The sequence below is a fragment of the Pongo abelii genome, chromosome 2, assembly GCF_028885655.2.
Source record: "Pongo abelii isolate AG06213 chromosome 2, NHGRI_mPonAbe1-v2.0_pri, whole genome shotgun sequence".
Taxonomy (NCBI): domain Eukaryota; kingdom Metazoa; phylum Chordata; class Mammalia; order Primates; family Hominidae; genus Pongo; species Pongo abelii.
This window is the reverse complement of record NC_085928.1, coordinates 68,408,482-68,431,657: the sequence shown is the minus strand read 5'-3', so window position 1 is coordinate 68,431,657 and position 23,176 is coordinate 68,408,482. Positions and strand designations below refer to the sequence as shown.

Below are 23,176 nucleotides of genomic sequence, written 5' to 3'. Positions count from 1 at the left end.
GTGATAAGGTCAAGTCACTTTTCTCTGAGCCTCACTTTCTTTGAGTGGAAAATGAGGACAAGGGCATATTAGATGTAAATATAATGCATGAGGCATAATTGTGATTAAAAGAATTTCCTTGTGTAGACACTGATGTTGAAGATATTGGGGATTTGTGACAAGCAACAGAACTGTATCTTATTCACTAAGGTATTTGCTGTAAGGTATTTGGCCCATAAGGCGCTGTAATATGGCGGTTTAGAGTACAGATGCTGGCATCAAGACTGCTAGGTATCAGTGCTGGATCGCCTGCTTACCAGGGGGGCACGCTCTTCACCTCTTTGAGCTGCTGTCTCCTGCTCTTTTGAGTGGGAATTATAATAATACCTCCTCTGAAGGTTGATATTGGGATTAAATGAACCCTTGGATATGAAACTGCATTTGGAAGTTGGTTGGGCCTATGGCACTTGATTTGGGGATCAGTTCAACCTAAGAAGAGCTGTGACTGTGAGTGTGTGAGTGATTGTGTGTGTGTGTGTGTGTAACTCTCAACCCTTGGGCCAACCTTAGGGATTACTTGTTGGTCTGGGCATATTCTCTTTCTCTGCCAATGTTCAGCAGAGGTTTGTGAAGTCCAGACTCCTCAGGTGCCAGGCTTCCCTCTGCCTTACCCCTCTCCCCAGTAGGGGGGTGCCACCTAGATCCAGTGTCTGTATTCCCCATCTCCTCCCTCTGGTTAATCCAGACCCCAAATCAGGCTAACTTTCCCTGATTTTTGCCCCCAACCCCTTGCCCCCAAACCTCCTCCGCTTCCTCCGTTCCCCAGTCTTCTTCTATGAGAAGGCCCCGTTCCCCAGTCTTCTTCTATGAGATGGTCAACCATTCCTCATAGGTTAATGGCTCATGGCAGGGTAAGCCTGTCTCCCTCAAATGGTGAGTGTTCAAAAGGTGTGATCTAGTGGAAGGAGAGAGACTGCCCGCTGAGCTGTGGGCCCTTGGGCAAAGTGCGTTTCCCTCCCAGGGACTCAGTTTCCCCCTGAGTTCAACTCCACGAAGGGCGGGGACCCAGTTGTTCTTCAGAAAAAGGCCTTGTGATGTGTACCGTGCCTGCATTTCCACGTGTGCATTTATTGTTATTGCTCAGTATAGTGTTGAAAAGGCAGACAAATCCCATTAATTACAAAGAGCACAAGCCAAAGATACAGAGAAATAAAGAGTGTACAATAAGAGCACAGTCACTTCCCAGCCCCGATTGTCCCAGAGCCCCCCAGAGCCCGGGCAGCTTATGGAAGCTGGAGGCGGCACCATTCCCTCGCTACTCTATTATAAAATATGTGCACACAAGAGTTAGCAAAGTGTGGTGACCCCCGAGAGGAAAGGTCCGGGAGGGAGAGCACCACAGGCATTACAAAACAGACTTAGGGGGCTGAGAAGGGCAGTCCCAAAGCAGCCTCCAATATCGTTTTCAGTGGAGGGGGTAATGGCTGCTGCCTGGGGCTGGGGACCCTCCTCCCCCACCGGGGTTGGTATGAGCTCTACAGTAAAATCAGGAGAGCTTGGTTTGGAACTTTGAAAAGGCTTGGGGACTTCCTGCTATTGTCTGACTTCCCTCCTGGCTCTGGAAGGCCTAAAAGCCTTCAAGAAACGCTCTTCCCTACAAGAGCCTCTAATGGTGGGATTTTGGACACAATGGCAGGAGAGAGATTTGGGTGGGAGGCTTGTCAGAGTGCACCAGGTTGGCAGCCTCCTGTAGGTAGCGCAAGAGTGGGCTAGGGGAGTGAGGGTTCCGAGAAGGCCCAGGCAAGAACTGCCTACATCCCAAAGGTACCGGAGACTCCAAATTAAAGAGCAAGAAACTATCCCCCCAAAACAAAATCAAACAAAAACAACAAAAAACCAGTTAAGGAACGGCAGATAGGAATAAAGATTTCTCCATGATGAGAATTAGAAGTGCAGACAACTGGGCCACACATTCTTTCCCAGCTCCAGGCCTAGAAGAGACTCCTCTTTCTCATCTGGACCAGGGACAGATGGCGGGTCCACCCCAACACAACCAAGGTGGGTGACTTTGGTTCCCAAGCTGAGATTGAGTGGGGACCTGGTGGCCTCTCATGACAACTCCTGGGCTTATGGGGCAGGTGAAATGATGGGAGGAACAGCAGGCTTCCCTCAAGATCAGGTTGCCCTTTTTGTCCCTCTTTATAGAACATAGTCTATTTCACAGCCCTGAGTGGACAGTAATTACAATGGGGAGAAGATGATGGCACAGGGAATGACAGGGCCCAGAATTTGGGGGTGGGAATGGAATAGGGGGTGGAGGACTGGGCACAATTTAAAGTTTATGTGGAAGAACAGATGTGAGAGAATAACTAGGAAATTTTGTAAAAGAAGAGTGAAGGGACTCATCCCACCACATAATAAGACATTAGAAATTGACAGTAGTTAAAATTGTATGGCTGGTGCCAGATGAGACACCCAAGTAAGGGAAGAGAAGTTCCAGAAATAGATCCAAGTCTATATAAGACATCAGTGTGTGGTAAAGGTGGCATTTCAACATGGTTGGGGAAAAGAGTGGCTTCCAATAACTGGAGGACCCAGGACAAGACAGGTTCAGAGTCCTTGAGCCAGTGCAGTTATTTTAATTGGTCCAGTCTCAGAAATAGGACTGCCTCCCTCTTATCATCTCTATGCTATGGTTGGGACAAGGGGACAAGGGGACAAGGGGCCATGGTGAGGGGTTGGCAGGAGCAAGGAGCAATGGAGGCTGCTCCTGAGTTAAAGAAAGCTCTGCCTGAGTTGCGAGAAGGAAACTCCTCAGAGCTCTCCCTGCTCACCTCCAAAGATGAGTGATTCTGCAGCGCCAGGCGTCACTGAACGGGCTCCCTGCCCTTCCGTCATCTGTTGAGGGGGAGACAAGTTGGTGAGCTTAGCTCTCAGAACCAAATCTGCCACCTACTCCTGGAGCCCTTGTCTAGAGGGCAGAAAAGAAGCTATGTGGATGATGCAGTCCCAAACTAGAAAAAAGTATACATTACAGATATATTTACTATGTTCTGTTTGATGTTGTTTTTTGCCTTTTTTTTTTAAACTACAGACATTTCAAAACCACACTGCACGAGTCAGAAGAGCCAGCGATTGAAAGCATAACCATTGCATAGTATTAAATGAACAGAGATGGTGAGTTCTTTATTTACAATTATTGTCTAGATAAAAAAATTCATAAAAACAGATGAATGGTCATAAATTATTTACCCCCTAATGGAGTGAACTGCCAAACATACCCCATGCTGCTAGATATAGGACGCAGAGTGCAAGCTTTATGTACTACAGTGAGTTTTGACAAACCATTTCGTGTGTGTGTATGTGTGCAAGTGTGAGAGTGAGGGGGTGCATGTGTGCAAGCATCCTTCATTCCTGACAAGAGAAGACCAACGCTAATGTTTGCATTCTTCCATCGCTCCCTGTTCCCTAAGCCAGGCTCCACTGAGAACCCCTCCTGGCTCCAAATGAACATGGAGCTTGGCGTGCAAACACAGCTATCCTGATGTCATGGAACGAGGTCACGGACACATGACTGATCAAAGAAGTGGGGAGATGGAAAACTGTGAGAAAGGAAACTCCAAAAAACACCATGTTCCAAGGCTGCCCCATGTTATACACGTGCAGATCTTTCCTTCCTTGTAGGAGAGCAGTGGGCTGGCTTTGGTGGCGTTTGTACTGGAATCCAATAAGCACATCTGAGGGCTGGTCACCCCTTTGGGTATGCAGTTTCCTTTGCTGGATACATTCAGAGATACTTCTTCACGACATTCAGGTGATGCGCTCTTGAAGGTCCTCCTTCCAGGAGGATTTTTCCAGGTGGGATGGGCTGACTTTGAACCCCAAACCCTCAAGTTTTTCCACAGCCATCCAGATGTAGGCCCTCCCAGCTGACTATGGCTCTTTTCCCGAGTGGCTCTCATCTTGTTTGTGGAAGAGTTCTCTGGGCCTGGAGAAGGGAAGGGGCCGGGCTGACACAGCCATCCTGAGGAGGGTCAGCATGAGGAATGGATTTTGCAAGAGAGGCGGAAAGTGTTTGGTTTTCCTCGAAGCATGGGACATCATCGATCATGGTATTCAAAATGTCTTTTGCACTGTACAAGTTTATGGAAAAAGATCATATGCTGAAAAGTCTCAAAGCAAACTTTGTATTAAATACAAAAGTTCTTTTATGAAAAACGCTGAGACCCACAAAGTGCTTAGCAGTTAAGAGGCTGACATACAATTAAATAAGCTCTTATTAAGTGGGATTACTAGTGCTGTTGTCTTGGGGAAAAAATAACCACCTTTTCTCACCTGTGATACTGTAGGGTTTCAGAATGGCTTTCTGTTTGGGAAAGCAAGACTTGCTGTTAAAAGGCTACAGTATATATTGTGACTACAGGAAGACAATTTGGTTTAAAATCACACTGAGTACATCTCAATATACACATCATAAGGTTCATTCGGATCTAAATAGTGCAGAGAAAAAGGCTAGTCTTCTTCAAAAATAAAAATAAAAGCAGCAAGCCATACTGATCCTCATCCAATATGCCAACAGCTCGGATGCTGCCATTAATAAGGAAACAAACCTGTAAGTTACTAAATAAAAAAAAAAATCAACACAATACCATTTATAATATTTCAACACTACCTCAATCTCTGTACAGACAGTGCCAAAGAGAACCTATTTTTGAAATGCTCTTAGTAAACTCAAGCGAGTTTCATTGAGAGAAAAGTCTTCGAGCAGTGCTTTGCAGATCCTGGCATCCTTGGGCCGGATGGCCGTTAGTGTTGCAAACCCAGGAAGCCTTCTCTCCTCCTCTCCCTTCGTCTACGGAGCATGTTGTTAAACCCCTCAGGATGGCAACTCGGTAGCATTTGGCTTCTGCCTGAGCCTCTCACGGTAGTGACGTTATTGAACGGAAATAGCAGGCAAAAATCAGAGCATGGCTATCATAAAACATCAAGGATGCAACCCAGGGGAAGTGTCTGTTGGGCCGAGCTGTTTTTATAGCATCTCAGCCACCAGTGTTCTTAAACCGTACAAATAGCCAAAGACGTTATCTACAGGTTTGTAAACAAATTACATTCTTCTTTTAGGACATAAATAAGTTAAAATAGAGCAATTTAAGCGGAAACAAGGCAACATGCCGGCAAAGAAACTTTATATATCCATGTATATATATTTATATATATATATATCTACCTATCTATATGGACGTATACAGTCTTGGGGAAGTATACGTTGATATAGATACAAAGAAATGGATATAACCTTGTGAGTGTCTATGAAGTTCTTCGGTTCCATTGGTGCAAATCTACTAGGCGAGTTAAGCTCTGCAATTTCAAAAAGTTATTAAATTAATCTATACAACTGAGACCATGCTGCGCAAGCATTTCAAAAACTCACAGACCAGTGGATTGGATAAATAGTCTCAGAAAAGAGTCTGTTTGCAGTTCCCGCCTAAGAAAACAAACAAAAAAAAACCCCCTCCCCAACCCCCAAAAACCAAACAAGGGGAGGATTGAAAGTGTACAGTACATTCATGCGGGGGACGTGGTGGCTGGGCGGGTGCATGGCTGGTCCATGTCTGGGTGGGAGCCAGGAAGGACTTGTTTTGGGAAAACCGCTCACTCCCGTAAGCCCCCAGTAGAGATCCCGCCCCTTGCCTCGAAGTGAAAAAGAGTTCAAACAGCATCGCAGCCAGAGAAAGGGTCTGTTGGTGGAAACGTTGGTTTTCTCTCCAGTATTTGGTTTCCGATTGTTGCTCTTTGCTGCTTGGGTGAGTTGGGTGCCTGGATGGATGGGTGCCTGGAAGGCGGGTGGCAGCGGGGTCCATGAGGGCGGGCGGGCAGGCGACAGGGTCTTCAGCTAAAGCGACGTCTCCAGGCTGTGGATGGGGCTCCCTGGACTTGAAGAGGTAGCTGATTTGCTTGTGTCGGTCGTCAGGTTGATCCCACTGTCGATGGCGCTGTTGTTCTTGTTGAGCGATGACGGGGGGCTCGAGTTCTGCTTGAGCGCGGCATCTTCTTCCAGGTCGGTGTCATCAATGAGGGGGATGTGGGGCTGGGAATCTTCGATCCGGAATTCAGGATGAGCCATGAAGTTATGGATGGAGGTTCGAGATTCAGGCTTTTCTAAACCTTCATAGAGAGAGCTACGGAACGCCTTCACGACGCGGATCTGCAAGGGAAGCACAGGGGTCAGGAGCACCGCCCAGGGACCACAACCAGGCTCGGGGGGGCTCACAGGAGGGGCGGGTGGGAGAAGGGTTAGGGCAAAGCAGGTGGCTGGAATCCACAGTCGCTGGGTGTTATTAGCATTGACAGGATGGGGGAGAGTGAAAAAGGGGGCTCAGGTTATAGGCATCCTTGAGCTGGTTTTTAAAAATCTCTTTGGTTTTGGTAGAAACTAGTGTTAGGACAGGAGGAATCACCAAGCACCATCAAAGAGATGATGGGGAACAGTGGTTAAAGGAAGCACAGTCGACTCCTGCGGGCACCCACACCTAGTGAGAGACTGAGCCTTGTTCACTTTAAAGCAGAGGTTCAACCATGCAGACGGGGAGGAGGACCAGGTGGGAATCAAGTAGGAAAGAGGAGAGGCTATTAAAAAAATTCATCTTAGAAAAACCACACACAGTTAAGAAACCATACAACATGGAACATGTTACGTGTCACAAACAGAAAAGGCACAGAAAGGAGAGAAGGTTGGATGAGTTGGGATGAGAGAGACACATGAGGGCCAAACAGAACGGGAACATCAAACCAAAGGCAGCAAAGCAAACCAAAGCCAACCCAGGGCTTTCTGAGGTGCAGAGCAGAGGCAGCCAGAAAGCACACGGGAGCTGGCGGACAGATGACATTCGGGGGCGGGCTGCATGCCACGGGGAGGCCGGGAGCCACATGGCACACACAGACAGACACACGGCTACACTTGGAAGCCTGGACAATGTGAACGGAGGTCGTTTGTACCCAGCGTTTCTTTCCTTCATGCATTTGGGAGGTAAACACTCGAGTATAGACTCAAAGCCCTGGCCGGCCAGTTATTGGAGCTTGCTTTGGGGTCTCTTATTTCCTGGGGGATTTCTTTATTTGTGCTTTGAAAACACAAAACCAAAAAACGAGGCTGGAATCAGATGGCCAAACCCAGCCCCAGTGGGATTCTGGGGTGTGTGGAACTGAGTCACAAAACAGCAAGTTCTTTCATTTTCTGTCTCAGTTGTGAACCACACATCCCGGGGCCTCAGTTTCCTCCACTGAAGAATGGGAGGAGGCTGGTCATTGAGTCTTCAAGGCTAGTGGAAAGAGCACTGGACTTGGAGGCAGAAAGACCCAACTTGCGTCCTGGCTCTGCCACATCTGGTGCCTTGACTGTGGACAAGCCACACTAGCTCTCTGGTTGTCCTCTGTCCTGCCTCACAGGGTGCAGAGGGACAGGACCCTCACTTGGAAGAGAGGTGTCCCTTCTCTGGACTCCTGGGAGGGGCAGCAGTGCCTGTCATCTCAAGAGTCTGATGGGACTTGGGACAAAAGTGCCTCCCCCTCTCTTCCCAGCCCCAACTCGGAGTGGAGTCAGAGGTGGAGAAAACAAGGTGGCATTGGCGCCTCCAGGACAGAGCCTTAGTCGGCTGCTGTGTGCAGGCCAAGTGGCACCCACCTGCAGAGCAGTGGCTGCCCTACACCACAGGCCTGCGGGGAGGCAGGGGACTGGACGAGACGGTCGTGGGGAGGCCCCTGAAGTCCCAGGACTTGAGCTCTCAGGAGAACCCAGGGGTAGCTCCTTTGTGAAACCCTGGTGGGGAAAGCCCTCTTTCATGGAAGTGGAGTTTCTAGGTGACTGTGGTTGATGATTTTAAGTGTCATCGCTGAAGGTTTGTTTTACTGTTGCAGAGGGAATTCTTTCTAAAGCGTGTCATACGCTCCTATGACTTCTAATTTAGAGTGCACAGAGAAGAATTTAACATAAGGTTTGTCAATTATCCTTCTTAGTCTTAGGTAAGACCCCATGGATTGGCTTGTTTTTTCTCCCTTGCTGTCAGCCATCGCTTACTAGTTAGTGCTGACTTTTCTGTTTTCTGAAAAGCACCTCTGTCCTTTCACCTTGCATACTGTTAGCTGGGACTCCAGGGTACCCCACTTGCTGGAATTGTGCTTTAAATAAGAGGCAACAAGTGCTAAATAAGAGCCAGCCAGACACGGCCTTCATGCTGGTGCTCCATCATGGCCACTGTGGCTGCTCTGAGCTCTTTCCCCCTGGAGTCCCTCTTTGTGGCTCTGCAGAGATGGTTCAAATTCTGATCTCCTGATAAGTGAGCCGTTACACCTTGATTAACTGAAAACAAAGTAGGCGCTGCAGGCCTCGGCTTTCTTGTTTGTAGAATGGGGACAGCATCAAGGCTGTAGCTGCCTAGCCTGGTGCTCAGTGTGTTCTGAGGCTGAAGTGCAATTCAGATGCTGACTGGAACACCTAGTGTATGTGTGGGGCAGGGGGATGGTGGCAGGACCCTGTCATGTGACTGACAACGCAGAGGGGATGACACACAATGAGATGAGGCCCCTCCGCCCTCCCCCTGGCATGGAGACAACAAAAAAAAATGAACTGCTCTGGACAAGACTGTGGGGACAAGACTTTTTGGGACACCCCGCCACGGCCATCTCAAGTCTCCACTTCGGTTCTCTCCGAGGCTGAAATGGAAAAAACTATGGGAAAAAAAAGCTCTTCCATCTCCCCTCCCTGCCTACCCTAAAGGTAGGATTTTTTTTTTTTTTTTTTTTTTTTTTTTTTTGGCATAAGCTGCATTTGGGTGTGGGGGTGAGGGGAAGGAGAGGAAGGGACCCGGTGAGCAGGGTTTCAGATGTTTTGGTTTCGTCAGCACAAAGGGAGCAGGGAGACCCATGCCCGTTGTCAGAGGGCTCTGAGGAAACGCACAGGCCCTGGTCTGAGATGGGTTCTACATACTCGAATGTTTACCCGGCTTCAAGGAAGCCAAGAGTCTGGGATTGATTCACATTCATTTCAGGCTCAAGGTTAAAGACTCACAACCTCTTTTAATTTCACTCTCTCTTGCTGAACTCTGTGTCCAGGGTTCTCTAGCCCTCTAGGGAAACAAACACATGGAATATTCAGACAGCGGAGAGGTCTAGGGTTCCCCCCACAAAGCAAGCCATTTTCTCGCCAACCCAAGGTTGCACTAAATTAGTTACCAAAACACTAATGAGAAGTCCAGCTTTCTTCCCTTTTTGTTGTCTTCATTTCTCCCCCTAACAGTGCAAACTCCTTGCCCTAGGAGTCTTCAGAACCAGGAATCTGCAGGGGAAGTGGGAGCAGGAGGTGCCCTATCTGTCTAGCAAGGTACGGCGTCCAGAATGTGGCTGGGACCTGTCTTATGGGGCTGGCTCTTGGCTTGGGTGGTTTGAAAGAGCAGGACTTCCACTGATAAACATGGAGCCTGCTACAGACTTGCTAAGTACAAAGATGGTTTGAGATGAGTTAGGAATTTGAGGCAATGAGAAAGAGAGGCTGTGCGGCTTTGCCTTGGATCGAAGTGTGGGATGCTAATCTTGTCCTTGATCACCAGTGGGAAGGTGCCCTTCTCCCCAGTCTTGGCCATGCTGGTAGAAGTTCAAGCTGAGAAACAGCTTCCCTTGCCTTCCCTGGAGGACTGACTCCTTTTCACGATATGAGGCTGTGGGTGTGGGCACTGGTTCCGGAATGGAAGTTCAGCCTCTGTGGCTCCAGGTCTGTGGGCTTCCTGGGAAGTGGTGTGAATAGTGGGAAGCATGAGGGACTCCGGAGTCTGACCTCTTGCCACGCCCTTGCTGTGGTGACCCTGGCCTCATCAGTGTCTTTCTCTGCGAAATGGATGTGTTGCCAGGTCCTCCCCTCCCACAATTCAGTGGTGAGGCATCTGTGAAGTAAAGGGAGTGGGGAACTGCTCTGGAAATGTTGAGTGGGGCTCAGGTATAAGGCAATAGGGATGTGCCATTAAGTTTCCGGGGCAAAAACAAGCTCGTTTTTGAGTTAGTCAGAAGAGTGCACCAATTCATTCCCTCCCGAGCATCCTCGTGCCATGTGCCTCGTGACTGCGGTCAGGCTTACCACGTGCGTCTGTCTGCTGAGGCCTTCATCTTGCGGTGGTGCCATGGGGAGGGGAGGGCCTGCGATGTGTTCAGGGGCTTTCCTCACTCCAGTGTCCCAGGTCAGAAGTCAGGCCCTGTCCCAGGCCTTTGTGGTCAACTCTTCATAACCCAGGGGACAGTGGATTGACTCCTTCCAGGGCACACTGGCTGCAGGTGTTTTTGCCTCAGCAGGCACATGGGCAGCCTCCTCTGCTGGGGAGTCCCCAGGAAGCAGATCCCCCTCAGAAGGCTGACGGGGTGCAGTGGGGGTGAAGGAGTTGTGGGGTAGTGGGGCGGCCCACTTCCTCATCCCATCAAATTGGGGCCCTTCTGTCACTTCCTGGCCACCTGTTTAAACCTCCCTGTGGAAGGAAAGCATACTGGCTTCTGCAGGGACCTTGGCTGGTGTTTAGAGGGTCCTCAGAGTCCTTGGAGACCAGAGGAGGCAGCATTGTTGTAGACACTACTCAAGCAAAGGAGGCACGAGGCTGTGTTGTCCAAATGTGTGTACTGAAACCACAGAGGCTGTGATCCTGTCTGGGAACCAGTGCCCTCAAGGCAGGGGTTTGGTCAGGCTCTTTTTAAGACCATAGGCTCAGGAAGGGTCTCAGGAGGGACCCAGAATTACAGGCTGGAGTCTGTCACAGAGGGGGAATGCGAGATTCTCCAGGAGGCGTGAAGAGGGAGAGGCAAGATGGTGAGCAGGGTGGGGAGGCCCTGGGCAGCCCCGCTGGGTCCCCTGAGAGCATGAGGGGTCAGGGCAAGAACTGTCAAGTTGGCTTTGGCTGAGCCTCTGCCTGGGCTTCTTTTCCAAGACTGTTCCAAAGTTGGGGTAACCAAGGGCTACAGGGGACTGATCTGGCCTGGAAGGAGGTCAGTGTAGACACATTCCTGTCTAAGCATTTCTGCAGAAATGAAGAAAAGGGCATTTCTGCAAAGAAGTGTTGTTCCCGGACTGGCCCTATTGAATGGCTTTGCAAATGATGCAGAAGAAAAGCTGAGAAAGAAGTGGCTGAGGTTTGAGAGGACAGCTCTAGCTTCTAGACTGTGAAAGGTAAGATGAGGGGCTAACTCAGGGACGACTTCCAAAGGCAGTGGGGTTGCCCAGCGATGTCAGGTGTGCTCTGTCGTGGCCAGGGTGAAGTGCTGCCCTTCAAGAAAGAGGCTGAACTGGGATGGACGAAGAACTGGGCCTTCGCCCAGAAGCCAGACTCCTAGCAGGCAGCCCCAGCCAGAGGGCCACAGGAGTCACTGGGAGGGGTGGCAGAACAGAAGAAGTGGATTCTTCCCCATGTAGCTCTCCCTGCCGGGACACTTGGTCACCGCACCTCAGGATAGGTGGGGGTGCTGAGCAAGGCCAGAGCTGAGCTGGTGCAGAAAGGAGCTGGGAGGTTAGCTGGCTAGGCTGCTGCTAAGGCGAGAGCTCTCTGGTCTAAAGGGGAGGAGGATGGGACCAGTGTTGCCTTCCCCGAGAAATCCTGGCAGTGACTGCCTAGTGACGGTATCTCATGGAAATGTGACTCAGCCACCATCTGCTGAAATGCATCTCCATTTCATCTTGGCTCCCCGGTCCTCCCCAGCACTGCGTTTCTGTGCTGACGAATGAGCACTGAGGGGCTCCTTCCCTGCTTTCTGCTTCTGTCCTGCCGCTATGGGTTGTGGACATTTGCCATCAACAGGCTCTCTGTGGCCCGCGCCTCCTACTGGAGGCACTGAGGGAGGCGCTCCCACCAGCACACAGGGTTACCTGCTTGGCTGCAGGAGGTTGTGTTGTGGGTGTTCTGGTTTTGGATGGGGGTAGAGGCCCTTTATAAAGTTTCAAGGGATGAGCTGGAGTCTACTTCTCATCAAAGAAGGTGGAGGCTAAGACTGACACTATGCCATTGGAGAAGACCAGAACCAGGGGCTCCCCTGCAGATCAGAAGGGCCTGACTGGAAACATAGCAGGGCGATGGGAGGAAAGACAGACTTCTTCCCTGTGGGGCCCGAAGCCATGGGTCCGGGAAAGAGCTAGACAAAGCCAGCAATGAGTGATCTAGATCAGAAGTGGTGGCATGAGGAGATGAGCTTGGCAGGAGGGAGATGAAGGAGGGGCCACGGTCCCAGGCTATCTCTCGGATAAAGGAGGGCAGGATGCCGAAGGGCAGATCAGGTCCCTCTGGGCCTGCTGGCACCCAGGCAAGATGTGAGGCTCGACCCACCATTTTCTACCAGGGGTCAAGCTGAATGGGCCAGGGACCTTGTCCTTTCCAGGAAGGGCTTAGAACTTCAGCAAGTTCCAAGCTCAGCCGCAGGGAAAGGTGTCTGCAGGGCAGCTGATGCAGTCAAAAGTGCAAGTGCAAGGGGAAGAGTGACAGGAAGCAGGCAGAGACTCTGAACTGCTGGGGTGCAGCGTCTAGGCTGTGAGCTCCTAGGTGGCCTGGGATCCCTGGCTGACTATGACCTCTGACCTGCAGTGACCTCTTGGCTCAACCGTCCCCCTTGACCATGACCCTCATTACTGTGGGCACCCCTTGACCAGCTGGGAAAGCCTGGATGATGTGACCTTCTCCTGGGTGGATCCCAATGTGACTGACTGTGACCCTAAGGGGCTTGCTCCCCTTGACCCACAGTGACCCTTCCGCTGACTTTGACTGCAAGACTGGGACCTCCTGTCCAACTCCGACCCTTGCCTTGGTGGTCCAGGCTTTTCCTGACCACATATGACCCTGGGCCAGTGGGACACTCTGTGTCCCCTCCATGTCTGTCCCCCTCTGGCTGTCGGGACCCTGTGGTGGATTAGGACCATTTGGTCACTGATGTCCTCTTGACCAATAGTGATCCCTTGACTGAACCAGACTTTTTGGCCACTTGGGACCCTAACGACCCTGTGACTGACCCTGGTCCATTGAGTGACTGCCACTGCATGACTGGCTACGCTCTCCTGACCAACGGGACCCTCTTCGGTGGCTGGGACCTTCAGCCCCCTGGGCCTGATTGTGACCGGCTGCCCCCCATTTCCTCTGGTGCCCCAGCCCCTGCCCGCCTGGGAGCTGGCGTGGGCAGTGCCAGCCGGAGGCAGTAAGGAGTCACACTCACGCCCGGCTGCAGCAGGAGGAAGGCTGGTCGGAGAGGAAAGAGCATTGGACAACGACACGCGACTAGGGCTAGAGAGATTGGCTACATCCTGGCTCTGGCTGGTGACCGAGGACTGTCTCCGCAGGGCCCCCTGAAAGGAGGCCCCGCTCTTGAAAGTATTGACTACTTCAATCTGCAACGGAGGAGAGAACGAGACAAGTTGCGAGAAGAACGAACACAACAGCTACATGACTGACAGGCGCAACGTCACAAGAACAGCTGCAGCCACGGCAACAACGACAATGTCACTTAAATCAAAACAAAAATACCAGACACACTCCAAGGCTCTGAAAAATGTCTGCTCAGCTCTGGGCCCACCTGCAGGCCCCAGGGTCCCCGGGAGGACACAGGGGGTCCGGCCTTTGTCCTGTGCTAGTGGCTCAGGGGCCAGTGGGGGAGGCAGTGATTAAACATGGTATCTGGAGGGAAGAGAGCAGTGTTCAGCCTCCCTCAGGTACAGGTGTGGAGGTAGAGGGTGTGGTGGGGGTCCTGAGGTGGACAGAGCTTGGCCTAAATTCCAGCTCTGTCACTTACTAGCTAGGTGACCTTGGGCAAGCCACCTCTCTGAGTTGAGTTTCTTGTTCTTAAGAAGGGTCAATGCCACCTGCCTGGCAGGGTTATCTGTAAGTGGCAAAGCACCTGACCCACGTTAGCATTCTGTAAGAGGCAGTCAAGACAGGCGCCCCTGCCCACTCAAGAAATCGCAGTCCTTGCTTCCTCCTATAATTTGGAGACCCCTGCATGACTTTGCCGCCAGGGCAGTGACAGCACCAGGGACATATTCACTGAGTTGTCCTGGACCTCCCAGGAGGTGGGGGCAGGCTGGGAGGGCTGGCTGCCAGGGTCCTAATCAGGGAAGGTGAGCCCAGGCCCTTGTCAGGCAGCTCCGGGTCTGAAACCTGCTTCCAGTTCCCACCCCAGCTGTGCCAGCTCAGTAGAAGGGGCCATCTCCTGGACCACGGTAACCTCTAAAACTGGGGGAGTCACATCTACCTCCCAGGGCTGTGAAGGTCACATGAGGTGAGGTTTGGGACAGGGTACAGAGGGGTGGGAGGTGACCCAGGTGAGCTCTCTGCTACATCGGATGGAAATGAGGTGCTGGGCCACAGCTGGCAGGATGGTGGCCAGGTGGCTGCTTCTACACTGCACTTCGCCCGAGTATGCTGGGGCATGGAGGAGCTCCCACTCCAGCTCCCCAGATGGTCTGGGCAAGAGACCCACAGGGTCCCTTCTGACCCTCCCCTCGCAGGGCTGTGACAGCACTTGTGAGCTACAACACCTGCTCCAGGCATAAGGGGACCACGTGAGAGCATGTGGGGTGTGTGTGTGGGGTGGGGGTGGGGGCACGCAGGTGTGTCAGGTGCCACATGGCAGCCACGCTCTCTCTGCTCTGGGGAAGAAACCTGCTTCTGGCTGGCTACGCCCTGCACCTGTGCTCCCCTGGTGTGCTCAGTGTGTGCATGTGTCTGTGTGTACTTGAGGATGACTGACCTTTGCTCCCCACAGCCTCTCCACCCCCTAGGGGAAGCTGGGGAGAGCAACTGAAGCCCCCGTGGAGGCGGTGGACCCCCTGACCACCAGGCCCTGGGGGACCCTGGGCGACCTGGCCTGCAGCTTCTGTCCAGCCTTACACGGCCCCTCTGGGTGGGTGCCCCAGCCCTGAGCGACAGTCTCCTCACTCACCTCTGCCCTCAGAGCCACCCTTCCCCACCCTCTCAGGGAAATCCCCCTGGAGACCATGGTGGGTGTGACCCCTACCACTTCCCCTTGCTGCCCTGAGAGGGCACAATGGGACCTCCCTGAGGAGGCCATGCTGTTCCTTAGCAGCCACAGGAGTGTGTGTGCAACGTGGGTGTGCAAGTGGCTGGTGAGAGCTGGCCGGGACCCCTCTGTAGCCACCCTCCCTCAGCACCAGAGCTGGGCCCTGGGGGGCAGCACAAGCACACTCACCTCCATCCCCTGGCCCGCCCCGGCCAGGCCTGGGCCCAGCCCCCAAGAGCCTCCTGTACCTGCGTCTGGATCCGATTCAGGCCTCGGAACCACAGGATCTGGCCCCGTCGCAGCTCCCGCTCCGCATGGTCGATCTCCTCCACGTCCTCGTTGAGCTCCTCCTCCGGGATCTCCTCCTTCTGCGTGAGCCTGCCTGCCTCCTTGAGGAACTTGAGTCTGCTGGTGGGGATGGTGGCAATGACCTGCAAGGGACCCTGTCCGTCAGGATGGTGGGGCTGTCCTTCCCGGTGGCCTTCTCTCCCTGACACCCGCTCCTCTACCTCCCGCCTCCTACCCACTCACCCAGGCATGTGATCAATCTACTCCTTCACCCACCTCACCTGTTCCTCAGCCCAGTCTTTGACAATGTCTTTTTTTTTTTTCTTTTTTTTGAGATGGAGTTTCACTCTCATTGCCCAGGCTGGAGTGCAATTTGCTTTTTAATTCACTCATTCAGAGTCAGGGTACATAGTGGACAATCTTGGCCTCTAGGAGTTGGACAGATGTGGCTTTGAATACCTCAGACAGCCCTGGTCCTGTGGCCTTGGGCAAGTCATTTAACCTCACTGACTTTGGTTTTCCTAGCTGTAAAGTGGGGGCCGCTCTGGGCATGGTGAGAACTGGGCACATTGGAGGGTCTAACTCATCCTGCATGAGCCTGGCCCGTGGCTGGCTCATGGGGTTACTTATTCCTCTGTCCCTTATTCCTCCTGAGGTCACTGGACCCTGAGGGCAGGGAAGGCAGAATGGGAAAGAGCTATGCCTTCATTCCTAATCTTCCCCAAAGGGCTTGTCCGTGGGGCTGAGGACCCAGACGCAGGCCCTACAGGAAAGCTGAGGTGGCAGATATCAGAGGCCCCTTCCATCTCCTGTAGGGGCAGTCAGGCGCTGGCTTGAATGCAGCCTCAGGGGGCTCCCTGGGAGTGTAAAGTCAGCACTGCCCACTGGCATTAACCTCAGTCCTCTGAATCCTTCCCTCAGATACTGGGCCCAGCCCCCAAGAGCCTCCTGTAGGGGGTGGGCCCCAGTGGGATAAAGATGGCCCGGCCCCCAGGGTGCCCAGGGGTTTATCACTCTCCAAAGCAGCCCCAAAGGTTACAGGAAGTCCTTTTGGATGAAACTAAACTTTCTTATTTATCTTTTAGTTAATTTTTGCCCCTGTAGCTTCTCACTCTAGCCTGCAGACAGCTTGAAGGCAAGAACAATGCCTCCCACCCATGGGGTCCCACTGCCTGGATGTGTGAGCACCTTGGGAGTAAAGCCACTTAGGCACTGAATTGGTTCTGGGCACTCCTCCCAAGCCCTCTGTCCTGGGTCAGGAGTCTTTGAGCTGCATGCTGTCAGAGCTGTGACAGGGTCTGGAACTCGGGCAAACGTAGAAAAAGGAATTGGTGGGAGAATATTCTGGGTCAAAGCTGGAAGGGCCCCTAAAGAGCATCCAGCCCAAGGAGCCCCAGAGCTGGGGCAGCTCTCAGATGGCCACAGGCGCAGCACTGAGTAACACTGCAACGTGGCAGAGTGTGTCCTGCTTGCGTTCCCTCTGAGTGCTCTAAAGGATCCTGATTGACGCCAGCCGGCCACCAGTGCCCGCAGACCACTGATTCATCTCCCTTCCTAACAAGCTGCTCCAGCCTTGAATCCCTGGCAGGCCATGGCTTCTAGCTAGAGTTTAATAACGTCATTCTCATTACATTAATGTTTTTGTTAGCTTCCATTTATGACAAGTGATACTGATTTTTCAGTTGTCTTAGTAATACGACATTGCCTTTAAAAACAAATTTAAGTTAAAAAAGCTGACGTGATTGAGAGAAAATATTACATAAACAACAGGAGCAGTGGTAGATAGATATAAGGCAAAAATCAGAGCAGTAGTACCCAGACGACCGGTATAGGACCTGGGACAAGCCCCCTTGCTCAGATGTCCAGAGAGAGGGAGGAGCTTGCCTGGGGTCTGGCAGCCCATTCCTGGGGGTACTGGATTCTCCATCCAGTGCTGTCTCCCTTGCCCTGCTAAGAAGTGCCTCCTGCGACCTACCAGGAACTTACCTGGCCCCAAACGAGCTCTCCTAACCCAATGAATATGCACCACATCCACTGGTCCAGCTGCAGTGGAGAGCAGCTGAATGGCTTCCCTCCAAACTGCACGATCACTATCTGGAGGTCACAGGGGAGCAGAGAAAGAGAGAGAGAGAGGCCATCAGGGACCAGCACAGAGGGCTGGGCTCTCAGGGCCCTGCCCAGGGGCTCCAGCTGCTTGCTGCCCACCCCAGGCTTGGTTAGGGTGGGGGCCTCACTACCTGGATGGCAAAGGTGCCCAGCACGATGGTGCAGAAGATGGGGTTCCGGAAGATGCCGTCAAAGACATTGCGCTCGCCATGGATCTTGCGGGCGTTGATCTCGTTGAAGAGCTGCATCATGACGAAGGTGTTGAAGATGATGGTGTAGTGCTCTGAGGGTGGCGAATGCAGGGGTGCGTTCCTCCCGCTGTCGATCTGGAACATCTTCTCGCCTGCCAAGTGAGAGAGTGGGGCTGGGCTGAAGGCAGTGGTGGGGGAATCAGAGGGGAGATGCCTGGCCTTTCATGGGGGCCTCTTCTGAGCAGTGAGGTGAATCCCCAAGACATCAAGGCATGCTTGGACACTGGGGGGCCAGGGCTGTGCTGTTGGCTGGTCAGAGAGTGGGACTGAAGGGTCAGCAAAGCCCTTTCTCCTCTGGGGAAGAAAGGCCTTGGGCAACTGTCTTCTACTTTTTCTGTGGAAATCTGATAAAGATGGACGGCCAGCTGTGTTAAAGGTGGGTGACATGGCTTCTAAAAAGTGACCTCAGACTGGAAAACTCATTCTGGACTGTGAGGACAGGACACCTGTGGGAGGCTTTGCTCTGCCCCGAGAGTGCTGCTTCTTGTTCCTGAGCATGTCCCTTGCTGAGACCTCTACAAGCTCATGGGGCTGTTACTAGAGATGCCAATTCCTATATGGAGCCCAGGACTTCTGGGCCAGGCTGGCTCTGGACCCTCCCATGTGGCTTCATTCTAACACCTGAGCTGTCACATGGCAGGACACTGCTGTGTAGACGCTGCTGATGGGGTGTCTGATGCAGTCCTGTATCTTTTTTGTTTTGTTTTGTTTTTGAGATGGAGTCTCGTTGTTGCCCAGGCTGGAGGACAGTGGCGCGATCTCGGCTTACTGCAACATCCGCCTCCTGGGTTCAAGTGATTCTCTGCTTTAGCCTCTCAAGTAGCTGGGATTACAGGTGTGCACCATCACGCCTGGCTAATTTTTGTATTTTTAGTAGAGATGGAGTTTCTCCATGTTGGCCATGCTGGTCTCAAATTCCTGACCTCAAGTGATCCACCCGCCTCGGCCTCCCAAAGTGCTGGGATTACAGGCATGAGCCACTGCATCCAGCGAAATCCTGTGTCCTTTTGCACAGCTGAGTAAAGTGGTGCCAGGAGGCTTGTGGAGTTTTCTGGGTGTGAGATGTCCCAAGACTACCCAGGGTAGGTGCTGCTCAAGTGGTCAAGCCAGCAAGCTGACCAGGACCCCCGCTCTCCTCTCCTCTCCAACTCCTCCACCTCCTCTGAGTCTCTTCTAGTTCTGCATATAAGTGGCTTCCTCTAAGCTCTTTCATGATAAGTTTTACAACAGTAAAATGTGTCCTGACAACACACTACTTTCAAAATTTATAAAAGGCAACTGCCTTTGAGGAATGGATCCATGCCCACCTCCATCACACTCTGGGCTTTGAGGACGAGTGAAAGGCCAGCTCCAGGAGGCTCCTGTAAGGAGAGCACTGGCCCTGATTCCATGTGGGACTGTGGGCCAGACCCTTCCCCTCTCTGGGCCTCTGTTTCCCCATCTGTGACCTTGGGATAGGCTTTGTTGGGATTGCCTCCGAAGCATCTGAGGAAACCAGGCCAGTCTTGGCCCCAGCCAGACCTGGTTCTGTGCCCAGACTCTTCCTCAGACTGGCTCTGTGCCCTTGGGCAAGTCACCTCACCTCTCTGAGCCTTGGTGCCCTCGTTTGTAATGTGGGGTGGAGGCAAATGTGCTTGCCTCACTGAGTGGAAGACCCAACTAGGCAGCCCAAGTGGAAGCATTGTGAGAATCGGTGGTGGTGTGGGCATGTGTGCCCTTCCCCAGGAAGCCTTGCTGAGGGTCCCTTCCACGGGGCCAGGATAAGGTGCTGGAATGGGTCAGAGAAGGGGTGAGTCACTCCCCTCCCAGCCTCAGGTGCCTCTGGGGCTGCCATGCAGTGCTTCAGCACCCGGACAGGGCCTTGCACGGTCTGTACTCGTTGCCAGGAGCTGTCACCAGTGGAGAAAGCCACTGATGGCTTTAGGGTTAGCCAGAGCTGGGACAGGGCCAGGCCCTGTTCAAGACTCACTGGTGTGACCTTGGGCAACTTACTTGACCTCCCTGGGCCTCAATTTTCCCATTAGCAAAACAGGAGGGGGTTGTGACTCGAGAATGCTGGGTGAGAGCCATGGTGCACCCAGAAGGTGATGACCCCGCCTGGGAGAGGCGTGGGTGGGCGAGGCGCTCACCAACAAAGAGCAGGGTGAAGATGAGGGCAAGCTGGTAGACGGCATGGCCCAGGATGTTCTTCATCATGGTCCTGGAGATGAGCGGCTTGTTGCGGCCGTACGGCTTCCTCAGCAGCAGGGTCTCCGTGGGCGGCTCGGTGGCCAGTGCCAGCGAGGCAAATGTGTCCATGATGAGGTTCACCCAGAGCATCTGCACGGCCTTCAGGGGGGAGTCCTGGGGATGGGCAAGAGAGGGCTGTCACCTGTGCGCCCACCTGCCGCTGTGAAGTGCTGGGCGGGCTCATGGTGTAGTGTCCGCAGGCTCCTGCTGGAGGCTGGAGTCTGACCTGCCCCTTGGCTCCCCAGCAGGAATGGAGTTGTTCTCTGATGCCTTCTCTGGAGAACAGCACAGACCCGCCCACCTCAGCCAAATCTTCCCCGCTAGGAGATAAGTGAGTCCCCCCAGGCCCAATGGCCACCAGCTCCCTGCCATCTGGTAAATTCAGCTGCATCTCACCATCTTCCCCTCTCCCCTCCAGCCCCCGAGGAGGGGGTCTCTCCTGGCTGAGGCTAAGACCATTCCCACCGCCTCCAGCATGGGCTCCTACCTCCTCCCCTCACTGCCTCCTCCCCCTCGGGCTTTCCTATCCTACAAACAGTGCCCGTCCCCCACCCCCCCAATTTCTCCTCCCCTCTTATCCCGCCTTACCTTAAAAAATTATTGTGCGTATCTGTGACTCAAAAATTAATATATTTCAAGGTAGGAAATGTTGGCAAATGAGGAATAGCAGAAGCAACTAAAACTTGTCAAGGACCTCACCACTTGTAGGTCACCACTGTCCAGGTTCTGGGAGGGACCCTTTTGGACCTGTCTCTTTGGCTGAGAGGAGCTGGTTCTGCTGTCCCCATCCTTCCTCACACCCCCACATATCTTGTCCACAGCAGCCACACTTTGGCCCCTCCACACTCCCAGAATGCCCTCCTCCCATGTCACCAGAACCTTCTGTGCCACGAGTTGCAGGACCTCTTCTCAGCCACATGACACTGACCTCGCCCCTACACTCGGCCACTGCCTCCCACTTGCAATCCTGACCCCGCTCTCCTGGTCGTCGTCCTCCCCTCCTTTTAAATCTGTGTTCCTGCCTCAGCGCCATTCTCCTCCTTGTCCTGTGGTTTTAGCTACTTCCATCTAGTGCCCTGTGGAACACCTCTTCCAGGAAGCCCCCAGACCCTGTGAGCTCAACAGCCCAAACCGGATGCTCTTCCCACCTCTGTTCTCTCCCAAAGCCCCATATACCTGCATCCCTTCCACTCACCATCTCCCAGGTTTCATCACAGCCCCTGCTCCTGGCCTTCTCTCTCACCTCCTCCCTGCCTCAGCCTCGCTCCCCTCGCCCCTGTCCTCCCCAACCCTGGGCTTTCTCTGATTCCATATGCCTCAGGGTCAAGCGTGCCTGTCTTCCTATCAATGCTGCATGGCCTTGCCACCAACTCAATCAAATACCTCAGGCAACCTGATAGTCGTCTCAGAACCTCAGTTTCCCTATCTGGCATGAAGACCTTCTGGTTTCCAAGTTGCTGGGGCCGCAGGAGTGTTCCTGAAGCTGCCACTAGAGGGAGCGTCTCATCCACAGGCCAGGAAAGAGGGCCCTTCTGAGCAAAAGGAAGCCCCCAGCCACCTTGCCAAGGCTCCGATTCTCAGGGCTGGGGTAGCTGGAGCTGCCACCTATATTCCCCCAGCGCAGGAAGCAACAGAGGGGAGCAGTGTTCCAGTGCCACACAGCTCTTAGGGCAGTGCTGCACTCTGGGCCTCTAGGGGCTCCTGTGGGCATGGGCTTGTCTGCCCAGGTGGCTACTGGGAGTGTTGGGCCTTGGGGATCCCCTGGGGCTAAGGGAGACCCATTCTTGCCTCCCCGGCCAGGCTGGTCAGCCCCTGTGGGGAGTATCAGGAGACGGCAAGAACAATGGCAGGTCCCTGGCCAATCCATCCTCTGAGCCTCAGTTTCTGCCTCTGTACAATGGGGATCATCACAGTTCCCGCCTCATGGAGCTGCGATGAAGAAGCAGTGAGTCTGCAGACATCCGGGGCCTGCCTGCCAGGCTCAGTGCATAGGGCTGCTCCAAACCCAGTCGTGGTATCTGGCCAGACTCCTCTGTGACCTTCCCAGTGACCAAGACCCCCGACTCCCTCCAGTTATCCCCACCTAGCACCTCCTAAGGCACTCCGCGCTCCAGTCCAGAGCCAGGGCCCCAGGGCCCCAACTGGCTCTTTGTCCTCACCTGGATGCCTGATCCCCCTTGGGCCCTGGCCCGCCCCTCCCTGCCTCCCTCTGCCCTCGTGGTGGCCAAGGGCCCTGCCTTCTCTTGAGGATTCCCTCTCCCGCCTCCTGCAGTGAGGGCCAGGCTGTGAGCCTGACAGCTCCCATTTGCTGGGTGACCTTGAACAAGTCACGCCACCTCTCTGAGCCTCATGTCCTCGACTCCCCTGGGGCCAGTGCCTGCACCTGAGCTCTGTGATGCAGTTCCTGGCCCCCAGCAGGTGCTCCATCGATGGGTTCCTCATCCCCGGCTGTTCTGACAGGGACAACCTGGAGTACCCTAAGGCCCCCGAGCCTCTGTGGGGGGTCTCCGCCCTCCCCCAGGCTTTGGTATGGTCTCCTGAGGACCCACCTGCGTGATGCAGGCACCTGTGAAGGCCACAATCACGGCCACCACGTTGACTGTGAGCTGGAACTGCAAGAACTTGGAGATGCTGTCATAGACGTTGCGGCCCCACATCACTGCCTTGACGATGCTGCTGAAATTGTCGTCTGTCAGGATGATGTCTGAGGCCTCCTTGGCCACGTCAGTGCCTGCGATGCCCTGTGGGGACAGGGACAGGAGGCTGGGTGGGGTGGCCGGGGGAGGTGACCACTTCTAGCATCACCATACTCATCCCCTCCACTTCCTCAGTCCTACACAACTCCCAGTGGGCCCAGCACAGCCAGACCACACAGGGACGCCCCACTCTTCACGCTCCTCAGACCCAGCTCCCTTCACCCTCAGGAAGCCTCACTCTGGCCCTTTCTCCCCCTCTGTTATCTTCCTCCTCAGCCTGCAAGTGCCCCCCTTCACACAGCTCCCCCAGAGCAAGGAGCATCCTACACCTTTCCAGGAAGACCTCGGGATCAGGCTGAGTCTCGAGAATGGTGGGCACCCACGGTGGATGACGGGTGGGCCAAGTGTGAACTGGGGCTCCTGAGTAGCCAGCCCAAGGCTGTGTAGTCCAATCTCCCCGGCCCCCACCACCCCAGGCCCTCTGCGGACCGCTCCTACCATGGCAAAGCCCACGTCGGCCTTCTTGAGTGCAGGCCCATCGTTGGTCCCGTCCCCCGTCACGGCCACCACCTGCCGCTGTTCAGTGTGTGTGCTGTCGATGATGCC

At 53.6% G+C, this 23,176-nt stretch overlaps 1 protein-coding gene and 1 long non-coding RNA gene across 12 annotated transcripts in view; one reads left to right on the top strand and one right to left on the bottom strand.

Moving 5' to 3' along the window:
• Nucleotides 1–1,087: 1,087 nt before the first annotated feature.
• The window catches only part of ATP2B2 (ATPase plasma membrane Ca2+ transporting 2), a 390,731-nt gene continuing 368,642 nt past the window's right edge, over nt 1,088–23,176 (bottom strand). For 8 of the 11 annotated variants that reach the window (XM_063721890.1, XM_063721891.1, XM_063721889.1 and 5 more), the window contains 7 exons: nt 23,069–23,175; nt 22,424–22,615; nt 19,775–19,988; nt 17,526–17,737; nt 17,275–17,382; nt 15,249–15,431; nt 3,061–6,184 (listed from right to left, as the gene is read on the bottom strand). In XM_063721890.1, the coding sequence (XP_063577960.1) occupies nt 5,873–6,184; nt 15,249–15,431; nt 17,275–17,382; nt 17,526–17,737; nt 19,775–19,988; nt 22,424–22,615; nt 23,069–23,175 (1,328 nt within the window). In that variant the 3' untranslated portion in view covers nt 3,061–5,872. Of the gene's footprint in view, nt 6,185–15,248; nt 15,432–17,274; nt 17,383–17,525; nt 17,738–19,774; nt 19,989–22,423; nt 22,616–23,068; nt 23,176 lie in introns of all 11 variants that reach the window. The other 3 variants (XM_063721893.1, XM_002813434.5, XM_002813437.5) reach the window with 1 other exon arrangement.
• LOC129058525 (uncharacterized) lies at nt 8,547–13,708 on the top strand. The gene is made up of 4 exons (XR_008523674.1): nt 8,547–8,752; nt 9,272–9,355; nt 11,034–11,176; nt 13,137–13,708. It is a non-coding gene; the product is annotated as an uncharacterized LOC129058525 (long non-coding RNA).